This window comes from Gorilla gorilla, chromosome 1, assembly GCF_029281585.2.
Source record: "Gorilla gorilla gorilla isolate KB3781 chromosome 1, NHGRI_mGorGor1-v2.1_pri, whole genome shotgun sequence".
In the NCBI taxonomy this organism is placed as follows: domain Eukaryota; kingdom Metazoa; phylum Chordata; class Mammalia; order Primates; family Hominidae; genus Gorilla; species Gorilla gorilla.
Genome location: NC_073224.2, coordinates 86,747,477 through 86,768,611, shown reverse-complemented (window position 1 = coordinate 86,768,611; position 21,135 = coordinate 86,747,477). Strand labels below are relative to the sequence as shown.

The window sequence follows — 21,135 nt, the reverse complement described above, 5'->3', positions numbered from 1 at the left end:
TCTGGGATTCAAACCTAGGTCTGACTATAAAGCTCATGCATGTACTTTTAATCAAGCCTTCCAGGAGGCAGCAGAGGGAGTGAAATCAATAATGCCAAATAAATGTAAGTTATCATCACCATTACTTAGGGCAAAGTACAGGAAGGAGATGCATCTAGAGGGACTCTGTACAATCTGCTGGACCTGGGACTCATGGGGAAAAGGGTGAGAAGACTGGCAGTGGTGAAGAGAAGACATGAAATGGAGAAATGCAATCAGATATTTCTCAGAGGACCTGTGCCCAGATATAGCAGGTTCCAATGGATGAAAGAATTTCTTGATGGGGCAAACTGCATTATCCCCCAAGCAGTTTTGAGGACTAGACCTACAGCAGCCTAAGTTCTGAAACTCACTCTCACTAAATTGGACAATAACTGCATTGATCTGTGATTTTATGAGAAAAACAAGGTGCTAGAAGCTTAAAACATAGGTAGACTGATAAAAGCAATACTCTAACACTGACTGACAGCTCAGGCTCTGGAGGCAGAATGCTCGGGTTCAATCTGTGGCTCTTCCACTCATTAGCTATATAGTCTTGTGAATGTTACTTAAATTGTGTGTTTCAGTTTCATCATCTGTAAAAATGGGATAATAACTGTACCTATCTGAAAAGGTTGTTGTGTGAGGATGAGATGAGAGAATCCTGGTAAAGCAATTAGCACTAAGTTTGACATACAATAAATCAATTCAATAAATATCATTTCTTCTTATTATGTTGACAATAACATTTTTTCTGTTTTACTAATACAACAGTACTATCATGTGTTCCTAATATATATGATGCTTTGTGTTTTTTATCCTCAAGACTTGAACTGTAGTTAGAAGTAAAGTAAGTTGGAGAGGCAGCTGAGATTTCTGAGATAAGCTAGACACAGTTCAGAGGTATACTCTGAGCCTATGGCCGAGCCACTTACCTTTCTACCTAGTCATTTTCCTATAAAGCTCTGCTGTTTGGCCGGACACAGAGGTTCATGCCTGTAATCTTAGCACTTTGGGAGGCTGAGGCGTGTGGATCACCTGAGGTCAGGAGTTCAAGACCAGCCTGGCCATCATGATGAAACCCTGTCTCTACTACAACATAAAAATTTGCCAGGCATGATGGCAGGTGCCTATAATCCCAGCTACTCAGGAAGCTGAGATGTGAGAATCGCCTGAATCTGGGAGATGGTGGTTGCAGTGAGCCGAGATCGTACCACTCCACTCCAGCCTGGGCAGCTGAGTGAGACGTCTCAAAAAAAAAAAAACAAAAAAAAAGGATAAAAGAAAAAAAAAACTCTTCTGTTCATAAAATTTAGGCTTAGGAGAATCATCTTATACCTGAGGCTCTACTCAGTGACCCATATGTAATAAGAACCCATCATCATTCTCTCACTCTCATAGAGTTATAAATCCCTTAATGGAAAAAAAAACTTTAGTAAAGAAAATGATCCCCTCTCAATACCCCCCCCCCCCCACACACACACATTGAGAAATCTCTTATCCTTTCAGGTTTCCTTCTTTTAACAGAACTTACTTTCACTCCTAAAGTGGGGAACAGTCATGGAGATGATGGGCTATCAAGCAGACGAAAGAACACACAGAAGTCTGAGGACACTGAAGAGAAACCTCACAATTAGCTACCCTGTTTCATTTACCTTTAAACAGCATGTCCCAGGCAAATAAAACCTATATGAGCAGAGGTGTTTTCCCCATGTTTTAGCTGAACACAACTGAACAAAAGAAATCGGACTACAACTAGTGCTTCACCAGATATATATATATATATATATATATATATATATATATATATATATACATATATACACACACACACTTTTTTTTTTCTTGAGGAAACAGTGTGAAAGGAGGTGATGACAGAGCTAAGGGACTATAATATTCTAACCCAAGTTGCTAATGTGTCTTCTGGATTTTATGTGAGTAAAGGTTCCCCTAGAATTTAAACAATTGATTTACAAATAACTATAAATTTAATTCCCCCCCTTTTTTTAATTAGGGAATGAAAAAGATATAAACTGGCATTTGGCCTTTTATTCAGAAAAATATGTAAATATTTTATAAATGGTCTTGTTACCCACATATTATCTTGATGATTCTAGTTCTATCCTACAGTTACAAATCACATATTTTCTTTCTCTTCTAAATAATTTCAATATATGAAGACTACAATATATAAACCATATGTATCTTATTCACTGAATCATAATGATTACATAAATAATCAATACTTAATAAAAATGCAGCCTATAACTTCATGGCATCTAGCAGATATCTGAAACCTACAACAAAAAAGACAAGGCATTTTAGAACAAAAGTGAGTACGTGGAGTGGGAAGATGTCTGGCAATAACCTGAATTCATCTATTCAAACACAGGTCTGCAAAGAAAGTAAAGGCTCTTTGGCAGCCAACATTTAATATTACGACTTAAAGGCTAATTTGCAGATCACATAGCAATAAACAGCTATTAGAGAGATTAAATGGTCTAAGTAAAATAAAGAGCTTATCTTTTATTGTAAACTAATAGTCTTCTTCATTCACTGAAAGAAAGAACATCTGAGTTCTTACAAAATAAAGCTCAAGAAAAAAAATCTTATATACCCTAAGTGAATTCCTACAAGAAATGAGGATTGGAGGGTATGATTTTCTCGTAAGAATTCATGACTAGAAGCCATAAACTGTAGCTAACCAGCTATGATTCCTCTACATCCTACAAATGGCAGACATTTCAAAAAGGCTCCTTTAAGACATAAAGACATCAATTATTCCCTAACGGCATCCCAAGTAAAAACAGGCTGCCAACAGTCAGCATGCTGGCACAGCACCAAAGACTGTGAATTTTAAGCAAGGGCAGTGAAAAGACTGAGTATCTTGAGAACTAGGTTCTTAATGACTGGAGGTGGATTAGTCAAATCTGTTCAAGTAATAAGGGCAGGGTAGAAAAAAAAATGGCCTAGTCATTATGATTCCTTTGGTATTTATGGTAATAAACATGAATCATGATGAACTCACTGGCTATTAAACGCAGAGGTCATAAGTACTTCGATAGGATTTCCACAGGAATTCACCGTTAATTAGCTGGATCATTATTTGAAAGTGTTACTGAATTATCTTAGCATTTGTGCAGCCATTCCCCTCAAATTGGTCATTCCCAGCTGAGGGCAGTTAATGCCTTAACAAACTGGTCATTAACTCCAGTAACTGATTTTGTGGGAATTATTGCACTTATAAAGTACATTCAAGAGTTTATAAGAAACATTGCGTCTTTTTTTCTTTTTAAAGAAATTTACAGCTGTAGTTCAGCTGGAGCAGCTGAAGGAGAAAAAACTATCAGCTCTCTGGGCTGCTCTCACAATCGATTTTCTGCCAATTAAAGGGCAAAACACATGCTGATGGGTTTTGAATTTTAAAATGTCTTCAGTTTTTTCATCTCTGAAGTGACCAGTAAAAACACCATTCAATTACTAATTTTGTAAGACACTTGGGATTTTTCATTCACAGTTCAGTCAAGCAGAAATACGAGTTCTGAACATGAGAACTCAAAAGCCAAATTTCCGCTTCTGCAGTAGATCCAGCCCAACACTGTGAAAACAAAGTGAGAACACAAGTTATGGGCCACATTATTAGCCAGATTCTCATTCCCTTCTATACTCTATGTCTTCTTCTTTCAAAGTAGAACACTCCCTTTGATGTCACAGAGGCTCCATGAAAAGATAAGAGAAGTGGGAATATAAGCACACCTATATTAGGATAGAATAGCATTAAGGTGATATATTACCCCTGGAAAGTCTATATGAATACAACATGCTTCAAAATTTGCAGGTGTCTTTACATTTATTATGGAGTGAGAGCCCCTAAAGTTCTATCAATACAGTGAAAATGCCACAGGCGAAAACCACCACTTAAAAGATAATTGCAACAATTATTGAACATGTTAACTACACACTGACATAGACTAAAAACACATTGAAGCTATATCAGAACATCTTTGATACATGTTTCCATATAATTTTATGCTTAACTTATTACAGCATATACTGCAGATATATACTCAATAGAAACAGATAGCCTTAGTTTAAACTTGAATTTGCACAGACCAATGTTTAAGACTGTAACTATACTGGATGATCTCTTTTATAATAGATTTGTCTATAGTCAAGATTTGAGATGAACAGATAAAAACCAACAGTTGTTAACCAACAGTTAATTAAGGGGAAAAAATAACATAATCTATAGGTTACGAAGATCAGTATGAAAACATTAAGTACAACAATAGTTTCTGAGGTACAGTGGTTCACGGATAAGTAATTTTTTATGTCCAATTATTTAATTTTAAAAGTATGAGAAACTAACATTGCAGATCTACCAGTAAGCTAAACACTGTTTTTTAGAGATAGTCACTAAATGAGTACTCTTATATAGAACATTTTTGATAGATTTTCATTTGTTTTAGTATGTACAACTGTACATTTTGCCACGCAGCTTATTTTTCAACATATCTTCAATTATTTTATTATGTCCTCTGTAGAATTTTTATTACATCCATAGAATACAAGTTATTTGCAATAAGATCTAAAGAATACACATACTTGTGGTACAAATGATAAGGACCAAAATAAAGCCCTTAACAATGACTGCTTTCTAGCCTATATGTCCAAATCATTGACTTAATATGCTTTGGCCAAATTTTACCATCTAGAAATGGAGACACCCTAGGCAATATTCACACACACACAGTATTGGAACCAGCTGGTGACAGAAGAATCTTAAGAAAAAAGGCTTCTTGATTTAATTGGGAAAACAGGAGGAAGCATAAATTTTACTGCCATTAATAACTTCAAGCAATCTTGATATGCGTCTACCTCACCCTGACGGCGAGACATGTGCTTTCTGTTAAACTGTTTGCCACTTCTGACCCCTATTGTTTGCTCACTTGATCAGGTAAGAAAATGTAGGTTTATTTATAGGATAAATGAGGCCTATTAAAATTGAGAAACAGTGTAGTACTCTATGAGGAGTTGCGTTCTGAAACAGATGTGTGAAATTCCATAACAGTTCGGTAACAAACAGACCAACCAAACCAATTTATTTTTTGAAAAATCTACTTTAAGTTTCTTAAAGAAACTATCATAAAGGCAACCTAGTTTCAAAAAAATAGAAAACACTTCATTTTGCTTGGAAATCATTACTCTGACCATTTCCAAACAGTTTTTAATAAGTCAGAAAAGGCAAAATGTTGCTTTCTTCACAAAATAAAGTTTCATTTTTTTCATTCTTTATGATGCTGTTGGTAAATTAAAAGTTAGATCATATTAATATAAAGTAAATAAGTGAATTTAAAATTGTGGAAAAATTTCATAGGTGTCCAGAAGTTAACTTTGTCAATTTTCTTTTAAAGACACATGACAGAATGGTCAAAGGAAATAACCCTTAGTTTTTATATGATCAAAGTTTAGAGTTCAACAGTATCTGCTCTGGTGATCTCCAAAAATAAGGGAAATCAGACTTGTCTAAACCGGAAGAAATCAAACATTTATCACTTAACTCTTGACCTGGTCTGACTCCTTACATGCTGATGAAACTGTTCTACAGCTCTGTAAAATGCCCCAAACCCATATTACCTAAATGTAATCTAGACAAAAATGAATCAGGTGCCATTCTTACTCTCAAAATCAATTTTGGGTCTACTCACAGAATAGAGAAACATTTATATCAATATGGAACACCAAACTTTAATTTGTCTTCCAATGAAGACAATATGGTCTAACATTACTGACTAAAAATTAGACCTTTTGAAATTATTCACATAAAATTGTGAAACAGGCCTGATGTGCTATTGAATTTAGGAGTCCCAATTTTCCTGTCATAACCAATAACATTAGTTTCTGCACAAGCCAGCCATGCAAACTGGCACAGACTTAAAACGCTTAAAGTTGGAAGAATCAAAATTTACACAGGTAGAACTCAGAATCAAAATTTAAATGATGGCTCAAACCTTCATACTAGCAGCTTTCAGTGCCATACATTTATCACTGACCAGGGTGGCTCTGCTGATTAAAAGATAACTTTAAGAAATATGTCAGAGCTATTAACTTTTTTAGTTAATTTGCATAGGTTTATAAATTATATATGAAAATGCTTAACACAAGTTAAGTACACCAGATGAATATTCACTGACTCAATTTATAGCTATTATAATTATTCTAAGTATAGAAAAGCTTAGCAACATCTACTGGTAACACTACTAATTCCTCAGTTTTTAAGGATGAGAAACATTCTCATCTCTGCTTATAAATGAGCTAAGGAGGTATCCCAAGGCAGGGTAATTCTGTGATACTGGGTTCTAATTATATGGACTTCTGAATATGTTTAAAGAACAGTTTACTAACCTAGGATTAAAACTGCCATTTCATCTATTTGAACAGTGGTTCTCAAACTATCTGTGGTGGTGAGCCAGGTTTTTTCATTTCTTCCCCTAACATTTTTATTAAAGTATAATAAAAATGAAATTAAACAAAAGATATATAAAACAGAAGATGCAAATTTTTATTATTACGTTCAGCAGACAAAATCTTATTCAGTCAAACTGCTATATGTGTCTAAGTGCTTACTTTCAATTTTTGGACTTACTCATTATAGACCAGTAACAACCAACAACAAATAGACCAAGTATTGCTCTGTGGACCATACTTTGAGTAACACTGTATTAGAAGATTCCTGCCCTCAATTCACTGATACATGAGAAAGCTATAAAATACAAGTGAAATTAAGGTGCTATTTCAATGTTTAAAACAAATCCTCTATAACAAATCCTCCTGGCCATGTGAGTTGTCAGTCCACCCCTACTGGGGGGTGCCTCCCAGTTAGGCTACTCGGGAGTCAGGGACCCACTTGAGGAGGCAGTCTGCCCGTTCTCAGATCTCAAGCTGCCTGCTGGGAGAACCACTGATCTCTTCAAAGCTGTCAGATAGGGACATTTAAGTCTGCAGAGGTTACTGCTGCCTTTTGTCTGTTTGTGCCCTGCCCCCAGAGGTGGAGCCTACAGAGGCAGGCAGGCAGGCTTCCTTGAGCTGTGGTGGGCTCCACCCAGTTCAAGCTTGATGGGACGTATCTCAAAATAATAAGAGCTATCTATGACAAAACCACAGCCATTATCATACTGAATGGACAAAAACTGGAAGCATTCCCTTTGAAAACTGGTACAAGACAGGGATGCCCTCTCTTACCACTCCTATTCAACGTAGTGTTGGAAGTTCTGGCCAGGGCAATCAGGCAGGAGAAGGAAATAAAGGGCATTCAATTAGGAAAAGAGGAAGTCAAATTGTCCCTGTTTGCAAATGACATGATTGTATGTCTAGAAAACCCCATTGTCTCAGCCCAAAATCTCCTTAAGCTGACAAGCAACTTCAGCAAAGTCTCAGGATACAAAATCAATGTGCAAAAATCACAAGCATTCTTATACACCAATAACAGACAAACAGAGAGCCAAATCATGAGTGAACTCCCATTCACAATTGCTTCAAAGAGAATAAAATACCTAGGAATGCAATTTACAAGGGATGTGAAGGACCTCTTCAAGAACTACAAACCACTGCTCAAGGAAATAAAAGAGGATACAAACAAATGGAAGAACATTCCATGCTCATGGGTAGGAAGAATCAATATTGTGAAAATGGCCATACTGCCCAAGGTAATTTATAGATTCAATGCCATCCCCATCAAGCTACCAATGACTTTCTTCACAGAATTGGAAAAAACTACTTTAAAGTTCATATGGAACCAAAAAAGACCCCACATTGCCAAGTCAATCCTAAGCCAAAAGAACAAAGCTGGAGGCATCATGCTACCTGACTTCAAACTATACTACAAGGCTAAAGTAACCAAAACAGCATGGTACTGGTACCAAAACAGAGATACAGACCAATGGAACAGAACAGAGCCCTCAGAAATAATGCCACATATCTACAACTATCTGATCTTTGACAAACCTGAGAAAAACAAGCAATGGGGAAAGGATTCCCTATTTAATAAATGGTGCTGGGAAAACTGGTTAGCCACATGTAGAAAGCTGAAACTGGATCCCTTCCTTACACCTTATACAAAAATTAATTCAAGATGGATTGAAGACTTAAACGTTAGACCTAAAACCATAAAAACCCTAGAAGAAAACCTAGGCATTACCATTCAGGACATAGGCATGGGCAAGGACTTCATGTCTAAAACACCAAAAGCAATGGCAACAAAAGCCAAAATTGACAAATGGGATCTAATTAAACTAAAGAACTTCTGCACAGCAAAAGAAACTACCATCAGAGTGAACAGGCAACCTACAGAATGGGAGAAAATTTTCGCAACCTACTCATCTGACAAAGGGCTAATATCCAGAATCTACAATGAACTCAAACAAATTTACAAGAAAAAAACAAACAACCCCATCAAAAAGTGGGTGAAGGATATGAACAGACAATTCTCAAAAGAAGAAAGACATTTATGCAGCCAAAAAACACATGAAAAAATGCTCATCATCACTGGCCATCAGAGAAATGCAAATCAAAACCACAATGAGATACCATCTCACACCAGTTAGAATGGCAATCATTAAAAAGTCAGGAAACAACAGGTGCTGGAGAGGATGTGGAGAAACAGGAACACTTTACACTGTCGGTGGGACTGTAAACTAGTTCAACCATTGTGGAAGTCAGTGTGGTGATTCCTCAGGGATCTAGAACTAGAAATACCATTTGACTCAGCCATCCCATTACTGGGTATATACCCAAAGGATTATAAATCATGCTGCTATAAAGACACATGCACACGTATGTTTATTGCGGCACTATTCACAATAGCAAAGACTTGGAACCAACCCAGATGTCCAACAATGATAGACTGGATTAAGAAAATGTAGCACATATACACCATGGAATACTATGCAGCCATAAAAAATGATGAGTTAATGTCCTTTGTAGGGACATGGATGAAGCTGGAAACCATCATTCTCACCAAACTATCGCAAGGACAAAAAACCAAACACTGCATGTTCTCACTCATAGGTGGGAAATGAACAATGAGAACACATGGACACAGGAAGGGGAACATCACACACCGGGAACTGTTGTGGGGTGGGGGGAGGGGGGAGGGATAGCATTAGGAGATATACCTAATGCTAAATGACGAGTTAATGGGTGCAGCACACCAACATGGCACATGTATACATATGTAACAAACCTGCACATTGTGCACATGTACCCTAAAACTTAAAGTATAATAATAATAAAATTAAAAAAAAAAACCCTGTATACCCAGGTCTAGAAATACTCAAAACTGTGAAGAAAACTGTTTTCTGTGTCCCTGATCTCTCATTTGGCAACCATTAGCCCCCTCGAGTCTTCCCTTCCTTTTCTCCCTCCTTATCATGACTAACATTTGTATACGACTTTCTAGTTATCAAGTAAATATATGTTTATTCTCTCATCTGATTCTAAGAACAAACCTATTTTATCAGAATAGGACCTATTTTATCCCCTAACTTTCTAAATAAGACGAAAGGTTCAGTGAAGATCAACTGACTTGCCTAAAGTCACTCAGGTAATAAAGGGCAAAGGGAAGACTCAAGCTCAGCTCCTTTGATGTTCCTTCCTTTCATGTGTTCCTTTCATCCTTTCACGCATTCATCCCTCTAACCACCCACCAAATATTTATTGAGAACATACAACGTGCTAGACATTGTTCTAGGTATTAGGAGTAAAGAAGTGAAGTAAAGAAGTGCCATGCTAATGGTGGTTCAATATTCTTCATCTGCCTCTTCCTACACATTGGCTGAGACTGATGGAACTCCATATTGTCAAAGAGCTTATGTTGTTGGGGCCTGGAGGGTGGATAGGGGAGGTGGGTGGTGCACAGGTAGTAAACAAGATGATTACATGGAATTTATATTCAATGATGATTAAGTACTATGGGGTAGCAGCTATATTTTGAAGACAGAGCTGACTGGATTCCTAAGAGTTTGGATAAAGCCCAGGAGGGAAAGAGAAGGGCTGAGGATACTCTGCCAGTTTTGGTGCAGTTAACTAAAAGATGAAGTTACCATTTACTGACATGAGAAAGACTGTGAAAATAGTAAATTGAGGTGAGGGTAGGGCAGAGATCGGGAGCTTAATTTTGAACCTCTTAAATCTCAGATGCTAATAAGGCATCCAAGTAGTAATATCTGGACCAACAAAATCAGGGAGGAGGCTGAGATTATTTCTATTGCTATTTAGGAGACATCAGTATAGGCAGAGTATTTAAATGGAATGAATGAAGTCAGCAAAGTAGTAAGCATAGATAAAGTCCAAGGACTAAGCCCTGGGGGCATTTTAATGCTTAGAAATTGTAAAGAAGAGGTGGAAGCAGAAAAGGAGACTGAGAAGGACTGGATATTTAGGAGGAAAGCTATTAAGAGTACTGAGTCCTGGAAAACCAATGGAAAAAGTTAAAGAAGGAGGGAACTGTAACAAATACTGCTCATAGGTTGAGTAATATGAGTACTAGGAATTGACCATTGGCTTTGGCAATGTGCAGGTCACTGGAACTTGACCAGAGTAGTGTGATGGGGTGTTTGTGTGGGAGGTGAAGGGTGGGAGTGACAGCTTGATGGGAAAAGATTCAGTAGTGTGTAAAACAATGAGGGGAGGGGACAGAAAAAGGAGAGAATAGAAGGAAGTGGGAAGAGGGAGACAGAGAGGGAGATGGGCAGATAGGGAAAGAGAAACAGAAAGAGATAAAGAATAGGAAGAGAGGGCATATTAACATATATGAAAGGGAAGAGGGAAAATGAAGACAGGAAATGAAGATAACTCTTTTGAGGAGAGTTGAAATGGGAAGAAAAGAAACAACATGGTAACTAGAAGGTAAAAGAAGTGACAGTGAAAAACAATCTTTTTTACAATTGCTACGAAGAGAATAAGACATCTAGGTATACAACTTAAAAGGGATGTGAAGGACCTCTTCAAGGAGAACTACAAACCACTGCTCAATGAAATAAGAGAGGGCACAAACAAATGGAAAAACATTCCACGCTCATGGATAGAAGAATCAATATTGTGAAAATGGCCATACTGCCCAAAGTAATTTATAGATTCAATGCTATCCCCATCAAGCTACCAATGACTTTCTTCACAGAATTAGAAAAAAACTACATTAAATTTCATATGGAACCAAAAAAGAGCCCATATAGCCAAGACAATCCTAAGCAAAAAGAACAAAGCTAGAGGCATCACACTACCTGACTTCAAACCATACTACAAGGCTACAGTAACCAAAACAGCATGGTACTGGTACCAAAACAGATATATAGACCAATGGAACAGAACAGAGGCCTCAGAAATAATGCCAAACATCTACAACCATCTGATCTTTGACAAACCTGACAAAAACATACAATGGGGAAAGGATTCCCTATTTAATAAATGGTGTTGGGAAAACTGGCTAGCCATATGCAGAAAACTACAACTGGACCCCTTCCTTACACCTTATACAAATATTAACTCAAGATGGATTAAAGACTTAAATGTAAGACCTAAAGCAATAAAAACTCTAGAACAATACCTAGGCAATATCATTCAGGACATAGACATGGGCAAAGACTTTATGACTAAAACACCAAAAGCAATGGCAACAAAAGCCAAAATTGACAAACAGGATCTAATTAACCTAAAGAGCTTCTGTACAGCAAAAGAAACTATCATCAGAGTGAACAGGCAACCTACAGAATGGGAGAAAATTTTTGCAATCTATCCATCTGACAAAGGGCTAATATCCAGAATCTACAAAGAACTTCAACAAATTTACAAGAAAAAAACAAACAACCCCATCAAAAAGTGGGAGAAAGATATGAATAGACACTTCTCAAAAGAAGACATTTATGCAGCCAACAAACATATGAAAAAAAGCTCATCATCACTGGTCATTAGAGAAATGCAAATCAAAACCACAATGAGATATCATCTCATGCCAGTTAGAATGATGATCATTAAAAAGTCAGGAAACAACAGATGCTGGAGAGGATGTGGAGAAATAGGAACGCTTTTACACTGTTGGTGGAAGTGTAAATTAGTTCAACCATTGTGGAAGACAGTGTGGCGATTCCTCAAAGATCCAGAACCAGAAATAGCATTTGATCCAGCAATCCCATTACTGGGTATACCCAAAGGATTATAAATCATGCTAGTATAAAGACACATGCACACATATGTTTACTGCAGCACTATTCACAATAGCAAAGACATGGAACCAACCCAAATGCCCATCAATGATAGACTGGATAAAGAAAATTTGGCGCATATACAACATGGAATACTATGCAGCCATAAAAAAGGATGAGATCACGTCCTTTGCAGGGACATGGATGAAGCTGGAAACCATCATTCTCAGCAAACTAACACAGGAACAGAAAATCAAACACTGCATGTTCTCACTCATAAGTGGGAGGTGAACACTGAGAACACATGGACATCACACACCAGGACCTGTCGGGTGGTGGGGGGAAGGGGCAGGAATAGCATTAGGAGAAATACCTAATGTAGATGATGGGTTGATGGGTGCAGCAAACCACCATGGCACGTGTATACCTATGTAACAAACCTGCACATTCTGCATATGTATCCCAGAACTTACACTATAATTAAAAAAACTTTAGTTAATATTTTAAAAGCTGACATAAAAATTTGGAACATTACTCAATTTAAAATGTACAATAATATCACACACAACAGAAAAAAAAGTGTGAATAAACTCAAAAATTCAGAATTGTCCAAAGGAGTTCACCAGTGAAATGCCACTTTTATTATTATTATTATTATTATTATTATTATTATGTATGCACTCTGTAAAACACTGCCATCTGTCACTATGTGATGTTTAACTTTTATCCAAGAATGAAGGCCCTTCCAAAGAACACATTTCAATTGCGTATTTATGCTTGCTCTTGTGCTAAAACCATCCTCAAGCATATCAAACAATCCTCAGCTTATGAAATCTCTAAACCAAAGCAAATGAGAGGTGCAACAAGATATACGCATGATGCATCAGATAAAAAGCTAGGAAAATTTAACTTTTCAAGTTACTTTTGAAACACTATCAGTACATATTCTAGGGTACTGAAGAATACACTATGACAAGGAATTTCCTTGCCATCTTCCAACCCAGGATAGTCTGATGTAAGGAAGCACCCTTGAGACATATCAAGGTCAAATGGCTTAATAAGTTTTGACAAGGAAAAAATTTTTTTTGAAGATCTGATTCTTGGATAAGCCAAAAAAAATCTTTAAACACTTTTAAAAACGTAACACTATAAAAATCCCCAAAAAGACTGCATCTAACAATTAAGTAAAGCCAAGTTTTGTAGGTCCAATTCAATTTGCAGATAATCACATTTGCTGGAGCCAATGGCTATGATAGATCTCCCAGATGGTAGCATTAAGTTACCAGACATAAGAAACTATCTGTCAAAGTATAGGAATGATAGAACTGAAATGATTTATAACTGATACTGAACTAAGCAGAAATAAATTTAGTATCCTTATGAAATCTCAGGAAAATAACATTAAAAAATAAGAAATGAATAAATTTGGTAATATTTAAGAGAAGGAAAACAAAGGAATATTCATATATAAGGTTTTCCATGGAACCAATTAAAATTTTAGATTTTCTGCACTCTTAGGGAAAGATCAAAACTACTCAAACAAATCAATTTCAGCATGAGATAGAAAATTTAAAATAATTATTTATAATATTCTTTACAAATCCCTTTTTGTGTCTCTGGTGTTAACAGAAAAAGCTAAAATCAAAATTCTTAAATGAAATGCTTTATGTGACAAAACAATATTAAAATAATTTTTGGTTCTATTGAATTACAGTTTCCCTTAGAGCCTTCCATGGAAAAAGGGCTGAGCTATAACACAATTTCTCCTTTGCCTTTAATTATTCAAATCACAAAACCTTAATTTTATATATTTTTTTCAGTTTGTTCTCCAAGTAAACTTTGAGTGAAGTTATTCAGTCATTAACACCAACCTCACAACAGCAGGGGTCGCAATGTACTAGTTAAATGTTTGAGGAAACTGAGAAGCAGATTAACTGTTCATATTGCATAGATTCATTAGAGCATGAAAGATTCACAACTCATTGTACTCTAGTGAAAATAATCTATCATTAAATATAAAAAAGATTTTTCTGTTGTGGGGGTCCCCAAATTATAATAAAGAAAATCTACTTAAAAGCTGATAGCATTTCTAGTTGAAACAGCATAAAAATCACTTATGCTAAGTTCTACCATATGCATTAGCTCCACAGAGAGGCTTCTACACCTCTTAAAAAATAAGTAATTTCTATATATGAATAGGTAATTCTTTAATTCAGTCAACTGTCAACTTGAATATATATCAAACAGTGAGTTTATTTCTGAAGAAAAAAGCAAACTGACCATTCATGTCTACTGCACACTTTTAAATTCTTTTCTCCACAGTGAAGAAAATGTACCCCAAATACTTTAAATATTTGATTTACAGAAGGTTTCTGCCATTGAATTTCTTTAAATTTTAATTCCATGTAAATCACTCCAGTTATTTGCCAAAAAATAATCTAAAATAATTTAGATTGTCTACTATTTAACACATTAAAAATCAACTAAAAATAAAACTTAAAAAAATCCACCAGAAACAGTGATATTTCTGAAGGTTTGAAGGAAAACAAGTCTAACCACCTCCTCTAGTTCACTATCTTTCATCAAACCAACCAGGAAGATCAAATCAATGAGTAGCTAATAACTAGCATAAAAAAGGGAATACAGTAAAATACAAAGTATCCATTGCAAATAGAAAAGGTAAATACTGTTTTGTGAACATTTTTGTTTAATTACATATATTAAACAAATGTTTAAATATATATCAAATATAATATGTAATATATAGACATATATTGACATGTGAATATACATGTATATAAACATATACACATTACATACACATGTGAGGGTTGGGCTACACTGTAAAATATATATTTAACATAATATACTTTTTAACCTTAGGAAAAATATACCTTACTATGGATTGAGGTAAAAAATGTGTGAAAGTCAGTGCTCTAAATAAATTTTTCTTGTCCCTTTCAAATTCATGTCCTTTATAACACAGTTTCCTTACTATATCTTTTGTATAAGCATTGTAGCCAAAGACTACATATGTTAAATGTATCACTGAATCACTCAATTGAGAAGTTTAGCTTATGGTGTTAGGAGTTAATGATTTAATTGTCTACACATGTAACATATATATTAACAAATGTAAAAATGACCATTCTAGTAATATCAGGAAATCAATTATACACTAAATGCAATTTTTTTGAACACAGCAGAGAGATACAATTAAGCAAAATCAGTTTCTTCAGAGTCAAAAGAAATGTTACAAGGTCCACACAATAAAACTCAAGAACATTACAAGGAATAGAACCCTTGGGGAACTCATTTGTAATTCATTTTTTTAAAAATATACAATTCAAATAAGTTCAGTTGTCAGTTTCCAAGACCACAAGAGAATAGAAATAGATTATTATAGAAAAGAAAAATTGCTGCTATAGAAATGCTGCTGGTACAGAAGAAATGTGAAGTGACAGCCAAGGCCAGGGGAAAAACAGAAAAATTGTATATAAAAATGAAAAATATATGGCGTTCTGGGGCCATTTAGCAAGGAGAAATCCTTGAGCATGGTAATAATATTTATGGCCCTGTATAATAAGTTATCTTCAGACTTGCAAACTTTAATAAATGATAGTAAGAACAATAATAGCTACACACATTATAGCCTTTGAACCTAGGGACTCTGGCTCCAAATCCCATGCTTTTAACCACTACACTATACTGCTTCTCACTAAAATTTAAAATTACGTTCAAGATATTAAAGTAAATTTAAGAAAATACTTTATAAAACAAAGATGTAATTGATTTTTAAAAGACCTTCTGCTATAAACTGAATGTCTATGTTCCCCCAAAATTCTTATGTTGAAACATAATCTTGAATGTGATAATATTTGCGGCTGGGTCCTTTGAGAGGTGGTTACGTCATGAAAGCAGAGCCATCATGTATGGGATTGGTGCCTGTGACAGTCTGTTGGCATTCTGCTAATACAGACATACCCAAGACGGGGTAATTTATAAAGAAAAAAAGACTGGGGAGGCCTCACAATCATGACTGAAGGCAAATGAGGAGCAAAGTTACATCTTAGATGGTGGCAGACAAGAAGAGCTTGTGTAGGGGAACTCCCATTTATAAAACCATCAGATCTGGTGAGACTTATTCACTACCATGAGAACACTATGCGGAAAATGCCCCTATGATTCAATTATCATCACTTGGCCCGGCCCTTGAAACGTGGGGATTATTACAATTCAAGGTGAGATTTGGGTGGGGACACAGCCAAACCATACAGTGCCTTTAGAAAAGACACCTCAAAGGCTCCATTTCCCCTTTTGCCATGTGAGGACATGGTGAGAAGACAGCTGTCTATGAACTGGGAAGCAGGCCATCCCCAGAGCCTGCATCTGTTGGCACCTTGATCTTGAACTTTACAGCTTCCAGAACTATGAGTAATAAATTTCTGTTGTTTATAAGTCACCCAGTCTATTCCCTTATAGAAACCTGAACGACCTAAGATAACTGTGTAAGAAATGATTAAACACCCTTAATAATATAAGCCTGGAGAACTTATCAAAAAAGATCCTTTCTAGATATCTAGTGTTTTGGGATTCTATGTATATTTCTTTTGATGATAATTTCACATATTTGTAATTTTGTAATATTGCATTATCTCATTTAACTTTTCCCTATTCATATATACTATTATTATCTACATACTGAAGATGAGAAAACTGACATACATATATATATATATAAAATACATATATATATGTATATTTTAGGTAATTGCACAATACCACATAACTGGTATCTGAGGAAGCCAATATTCAAAGGCATATAGCCTGGCTCCATAATCCTAGCTCTAATCAATGTGCTCTGGAATACCACAGTTGCCAGATGGACTATGTCCTGTAGGATTTGCTACGATGTGTCAGGACGTGATATTTAAGAGATTCTGGTAATCCGAAAACCCCAAAATAACTTTCAGGATCAATTTTCTTGCTCATCAATGTTCCAGTTCTACTCATTCCAAGCATTTGCCCACTCCCTTGAAGTTAGGCATGGCCATGTGATTTGCTTTTATCAACAGAATGTAAGCAATATGAATTTGTCACTTCAAAAGTGGAAGCCTTTAAGAAAAGCATGCAATTCTCCATATCCCTGTTCCGTCACACTTCTCTATTTCTGTTCCTGGTACTAGCATTCTAATAGACACAGATTTTATGACATCTTTTTCTATCATCACCCACATCTAAACAGTAACTATGACATTCATTTCACCTACGATATATCCCTTCGGCCCTTTCCTTTTGCCTCATACTGGACATACTACGTCTTCTCTAAACGAGGTTATCTTTACTTCTTGTCTTGCCTATTACAGCAGGCTATTGATCTCAACTTCAGACTCTAATGTGAGTCCATCAAATAGAATACATCAGATTAATTTCCCTTGAGCAGATTTCTGATTATAACCTACCGAGCTCAAAAGTCTACAATGATTCCCACCATCAGTTGTAAGTATAAACTTCTTAGCAATGCTTTAAACTTCATAATACCACTTAAGAGCATAAATCCATTTTTCTAAATGTTATCTTTCACTTATTCTTAGTCATATTCTATGCTCAAGTTGAAATGGCAACTTATTGTTCCTCCTACTGGCCTAGCTCTAGCTATGCCTTAGGTAATGTTTATTGCTTTATCTGAATTACTTTCTATAGCCTTAACTCTTACTTTATAAATATCACCCTGTGAAAATGACAACTTTTTCAATATCCATTTCAAATGAAATCTTATCTATAAAGTATCAATATAGGAACATCCTCTTTTGAATCCCAAATATATCCGTAGGTTGAAAAACATTTCTCTATAGTGCTTAGCGCTGTGCTTTGCCATGGTAGAGTATCAACATTTTACTGAAATAAATTGAAATGCATATTCAAGAGAGTAAATTTTTTTTAAAAAATTACCTGGTTTGTCAACAAAAATGTAACACTTACGAGAAACGTATTTGTACTCAGAGTAACATAAGTCAGCAATATTTATAGAATGTCTACTTCATAACAAATGATGATGATGTTGATTAGAAAAATAACAGTAGCCAATATTTACTAAGAAAATGTGTCAGGTACTTTGCAGGCAATTCTTCATTTGATCTTCAAAAACTCTAAGTTGAATATAGTTATTATCCTCATTTAAGAGATGAGGAAACTGAGTAACAAAGAGTTTGCATTACTTGCCCAAGGTCACATGGTTAGATGTAAACAGTCACAGTTCTAATAAAACCGTCTCACTCAAGAAACTGGGCTCCAAAAGAGATAAAACATTAATTTATACATTGGATATTATGTCTTATATCCCAAAATTTTCCACTTGTTAACAAATTATGAAGTGGGTATCACATGAGTGATTTCTTAAAAATCTCTTTTAAATCATACATTTTATCACATGTTACAAGGCAATTATTTAATAAAAGTACATGACTAGAAACTGAACAAACCAAATAGACTATGAATTCCTTCAGGCCAATGGCTATAAATTGTTTATCTTCATACATTGAGAAGCTGACCTAATAGGTGACACATAATTACGTCAGATTTAATAATAAGTGAAAGGTCACATGATTTAAATTCAAGACCAATCAACTTTACTCTTAAAGTTTTCCTTATTCCTCCTCAAATGTCTACATTGCTTTGGTTCTCCAAAACCAATTTTTGAAAGTGCTCCTTAATAGAGTAACTTCTAAAATGTATAATAACATTGTTGTGCAGTATTGAATATATGGAGAAAGCTGTTAAAAAGAATGAAACTGCAGTACTGAAACAAAGGAACAAAGAGTTAAGACATAAGTAACAATTTACTTTCTGGTTAAGAAAGGCAATGGCATTGCAGGTAGAGGAAAAAAGCAGGTAAAACAGGTAGACAGGCACTTAGGCATAAAAGAGCTTATTTAGGAAACTGCAAGTGTTTCAGTATGCTCATAGTGTAAAGTATATGCTGGGAACTGGCAGGAGCCCATAAAGATGGAAATTGAATAGATTGTAAAGAGATTTAACGCCCTACTAAGAAAGTTAGCATTATGTTGACTGCACAATGTTAACTCTTCAACTCACCTTGTCATAGACAGGTATCTTGCTGGCAGCTAAAACAACATAACTTATAAACTGAATTCTCCAATACAGTACTTTCTAAGTCATGCTATACAAAATACCCTTTTTAGAGGCTGAGGTGGGAGGATCACTGGAGCCCAGGAGTTCGAGACCAGCCTGGGTGATATGGTGAGACTATCTCTATTAAAAAAAAAATACCCTTTTTAACTTAATAACAAAAAGTTTCCACAAATTAGCTCATTTTTAAGTAGTATTTTAAAAGTATAGCAGAATATAAGAACTTAAATGATACCTGCGTTGTTTTTTTTAAGAAAAATCCTGAAGATAAAATATTTTTTTCTTCTTGCTTCCTTATTTGTCCTTGCATCATTACTTTCATTTTGGCTTAGTATGGATAAATGAAGTCACAGGGTTAAAAGTTGCTATTTTATTTCATTCCATAGCACCATGGAAATCCTGGTACAGGTCATTTTTTACTTACTCTGCTTATTTTTATTATTTAGTTTCCACTCAAAGAATATAGACAGAATGCTTTTTGTTCAGGAGGCTTTTCAACACAGAGCTCAATTTTCCAGTGATGTTGGAAATTCCAGACAACACTGTCATTAATTTCTAAAAAGCATACCTAGGAGTGCAGTGAGCTTGGGAAGCAGTCCAACTTGTACCATCTTATTCCTCAGTCCTGTGTCAAAGGATAGGTTTAGTAAAAGTCGGAGGGTGATATTCAGCAGGTCTTCATGCTCACAAGGTATCATTTTCACCAGTTTTTCAACAATATCCATTTCCACCTAAGTAAAATAATAATACAAATACAGTGAAGTTCTGTTGCAAAATAGGACAAAAAGAATATAATTATTTTTTCTTTGTTTTTACCCTAATGTATATCTATTTTATAATTATATGTTAATCTTATACTCCATTTCATTCTGTAAACTTTCCTGAAATCAAACTTTTGAGGAGAAAATACATATGCCACACCATCCCCTCCTTCCCTCATTTAATTGCATCAACTGGAAGACAAATTACATTTGATCCTTGAAAACACTCTGCATTATTGAACACCACCTACTAAGTACCAGGCCCTATGCAAAGAAGATCTCACCTTGGCCTTCAAGGATTCCTCAGTATAAAAGAAGATGAGGCTGGGCACGGTGGCTCACGCCTGTAATCCCAACATTTTGGGAGGCCGAGGCGGGCAGATCACGAGGTCAAGAGATTGAGGCCATCCTGGCCAGCATGGTGAAACCCCATCTCGACTAAAAATACAAAAATTAGCTGGCTGTGGTGGCATGCACCTGTAGTCCCAGCTACTTGGGAGGCTAAGGCAGGAGAATGACCTGAACCTGGGAGACAGAGGTTGCAGTGAGCCGAGATCATGCCACTGCGCTCCAGTCTGGTGGCAGAGAGAGACTCTGTCTCAAAAAAAAAGAAAAAAAAAATAGAGTAGACAAATTGAATAATGAAAATACAATGTGATAAAAACTGAATGAATACAATGCTCTGAAAACAGCATGGAGAGAACTACTAACCCACCTGGAAGAACAGAAGACTTCAAATTAGGAATAAAGTAAAAAAAAAAAATGACTAAGAATTTGTTCTCTGGTTCAGAAAGGCAATGGCAATACAAGTTGAGGAAAAAGCCAGTGGATCGGCATTTAGGAATAAAAGAGCCTGTTAGGGAATTGCAAGTGATTTAGTATAATCATAGTATAAAGTACATGTTGGAGACTGGCAGAAGGCTATAAGACAGATCTACATAAAATCATAAAGGCTTTTAATGCTATACTAAGAAGTTTAACTTTATTACACAGGCAGTAAAGTGTTCTGA

General features: G+C 35.6%; 1 protein-coding gene across 3 annotated transcripts in view; it reads right to left on the bottom strand.

The window, feature by feature from the left end:
* The window catches only part of KIFAP3 (kinesin associated protein 3), a 162,308-nt gene that overhangs the window by 74,773 nt on the left and 66,400 nt on the right, over positions 1-21,135 (bottom strand). For all 3 annotated transcript variants that reach the window (XM_055365908.2, XM_004027875.5, XM_055365913.2), the window contains exon 10: positions 19,933-20,095. In XM_055365908.2, the coding sequence (XP_055221883.1) occupies positions 19,933-20,095 (163 nt within the window). The remainder of the gene's footprint in view (positions 1-19,932; positions 20,096-21,135) is intronic.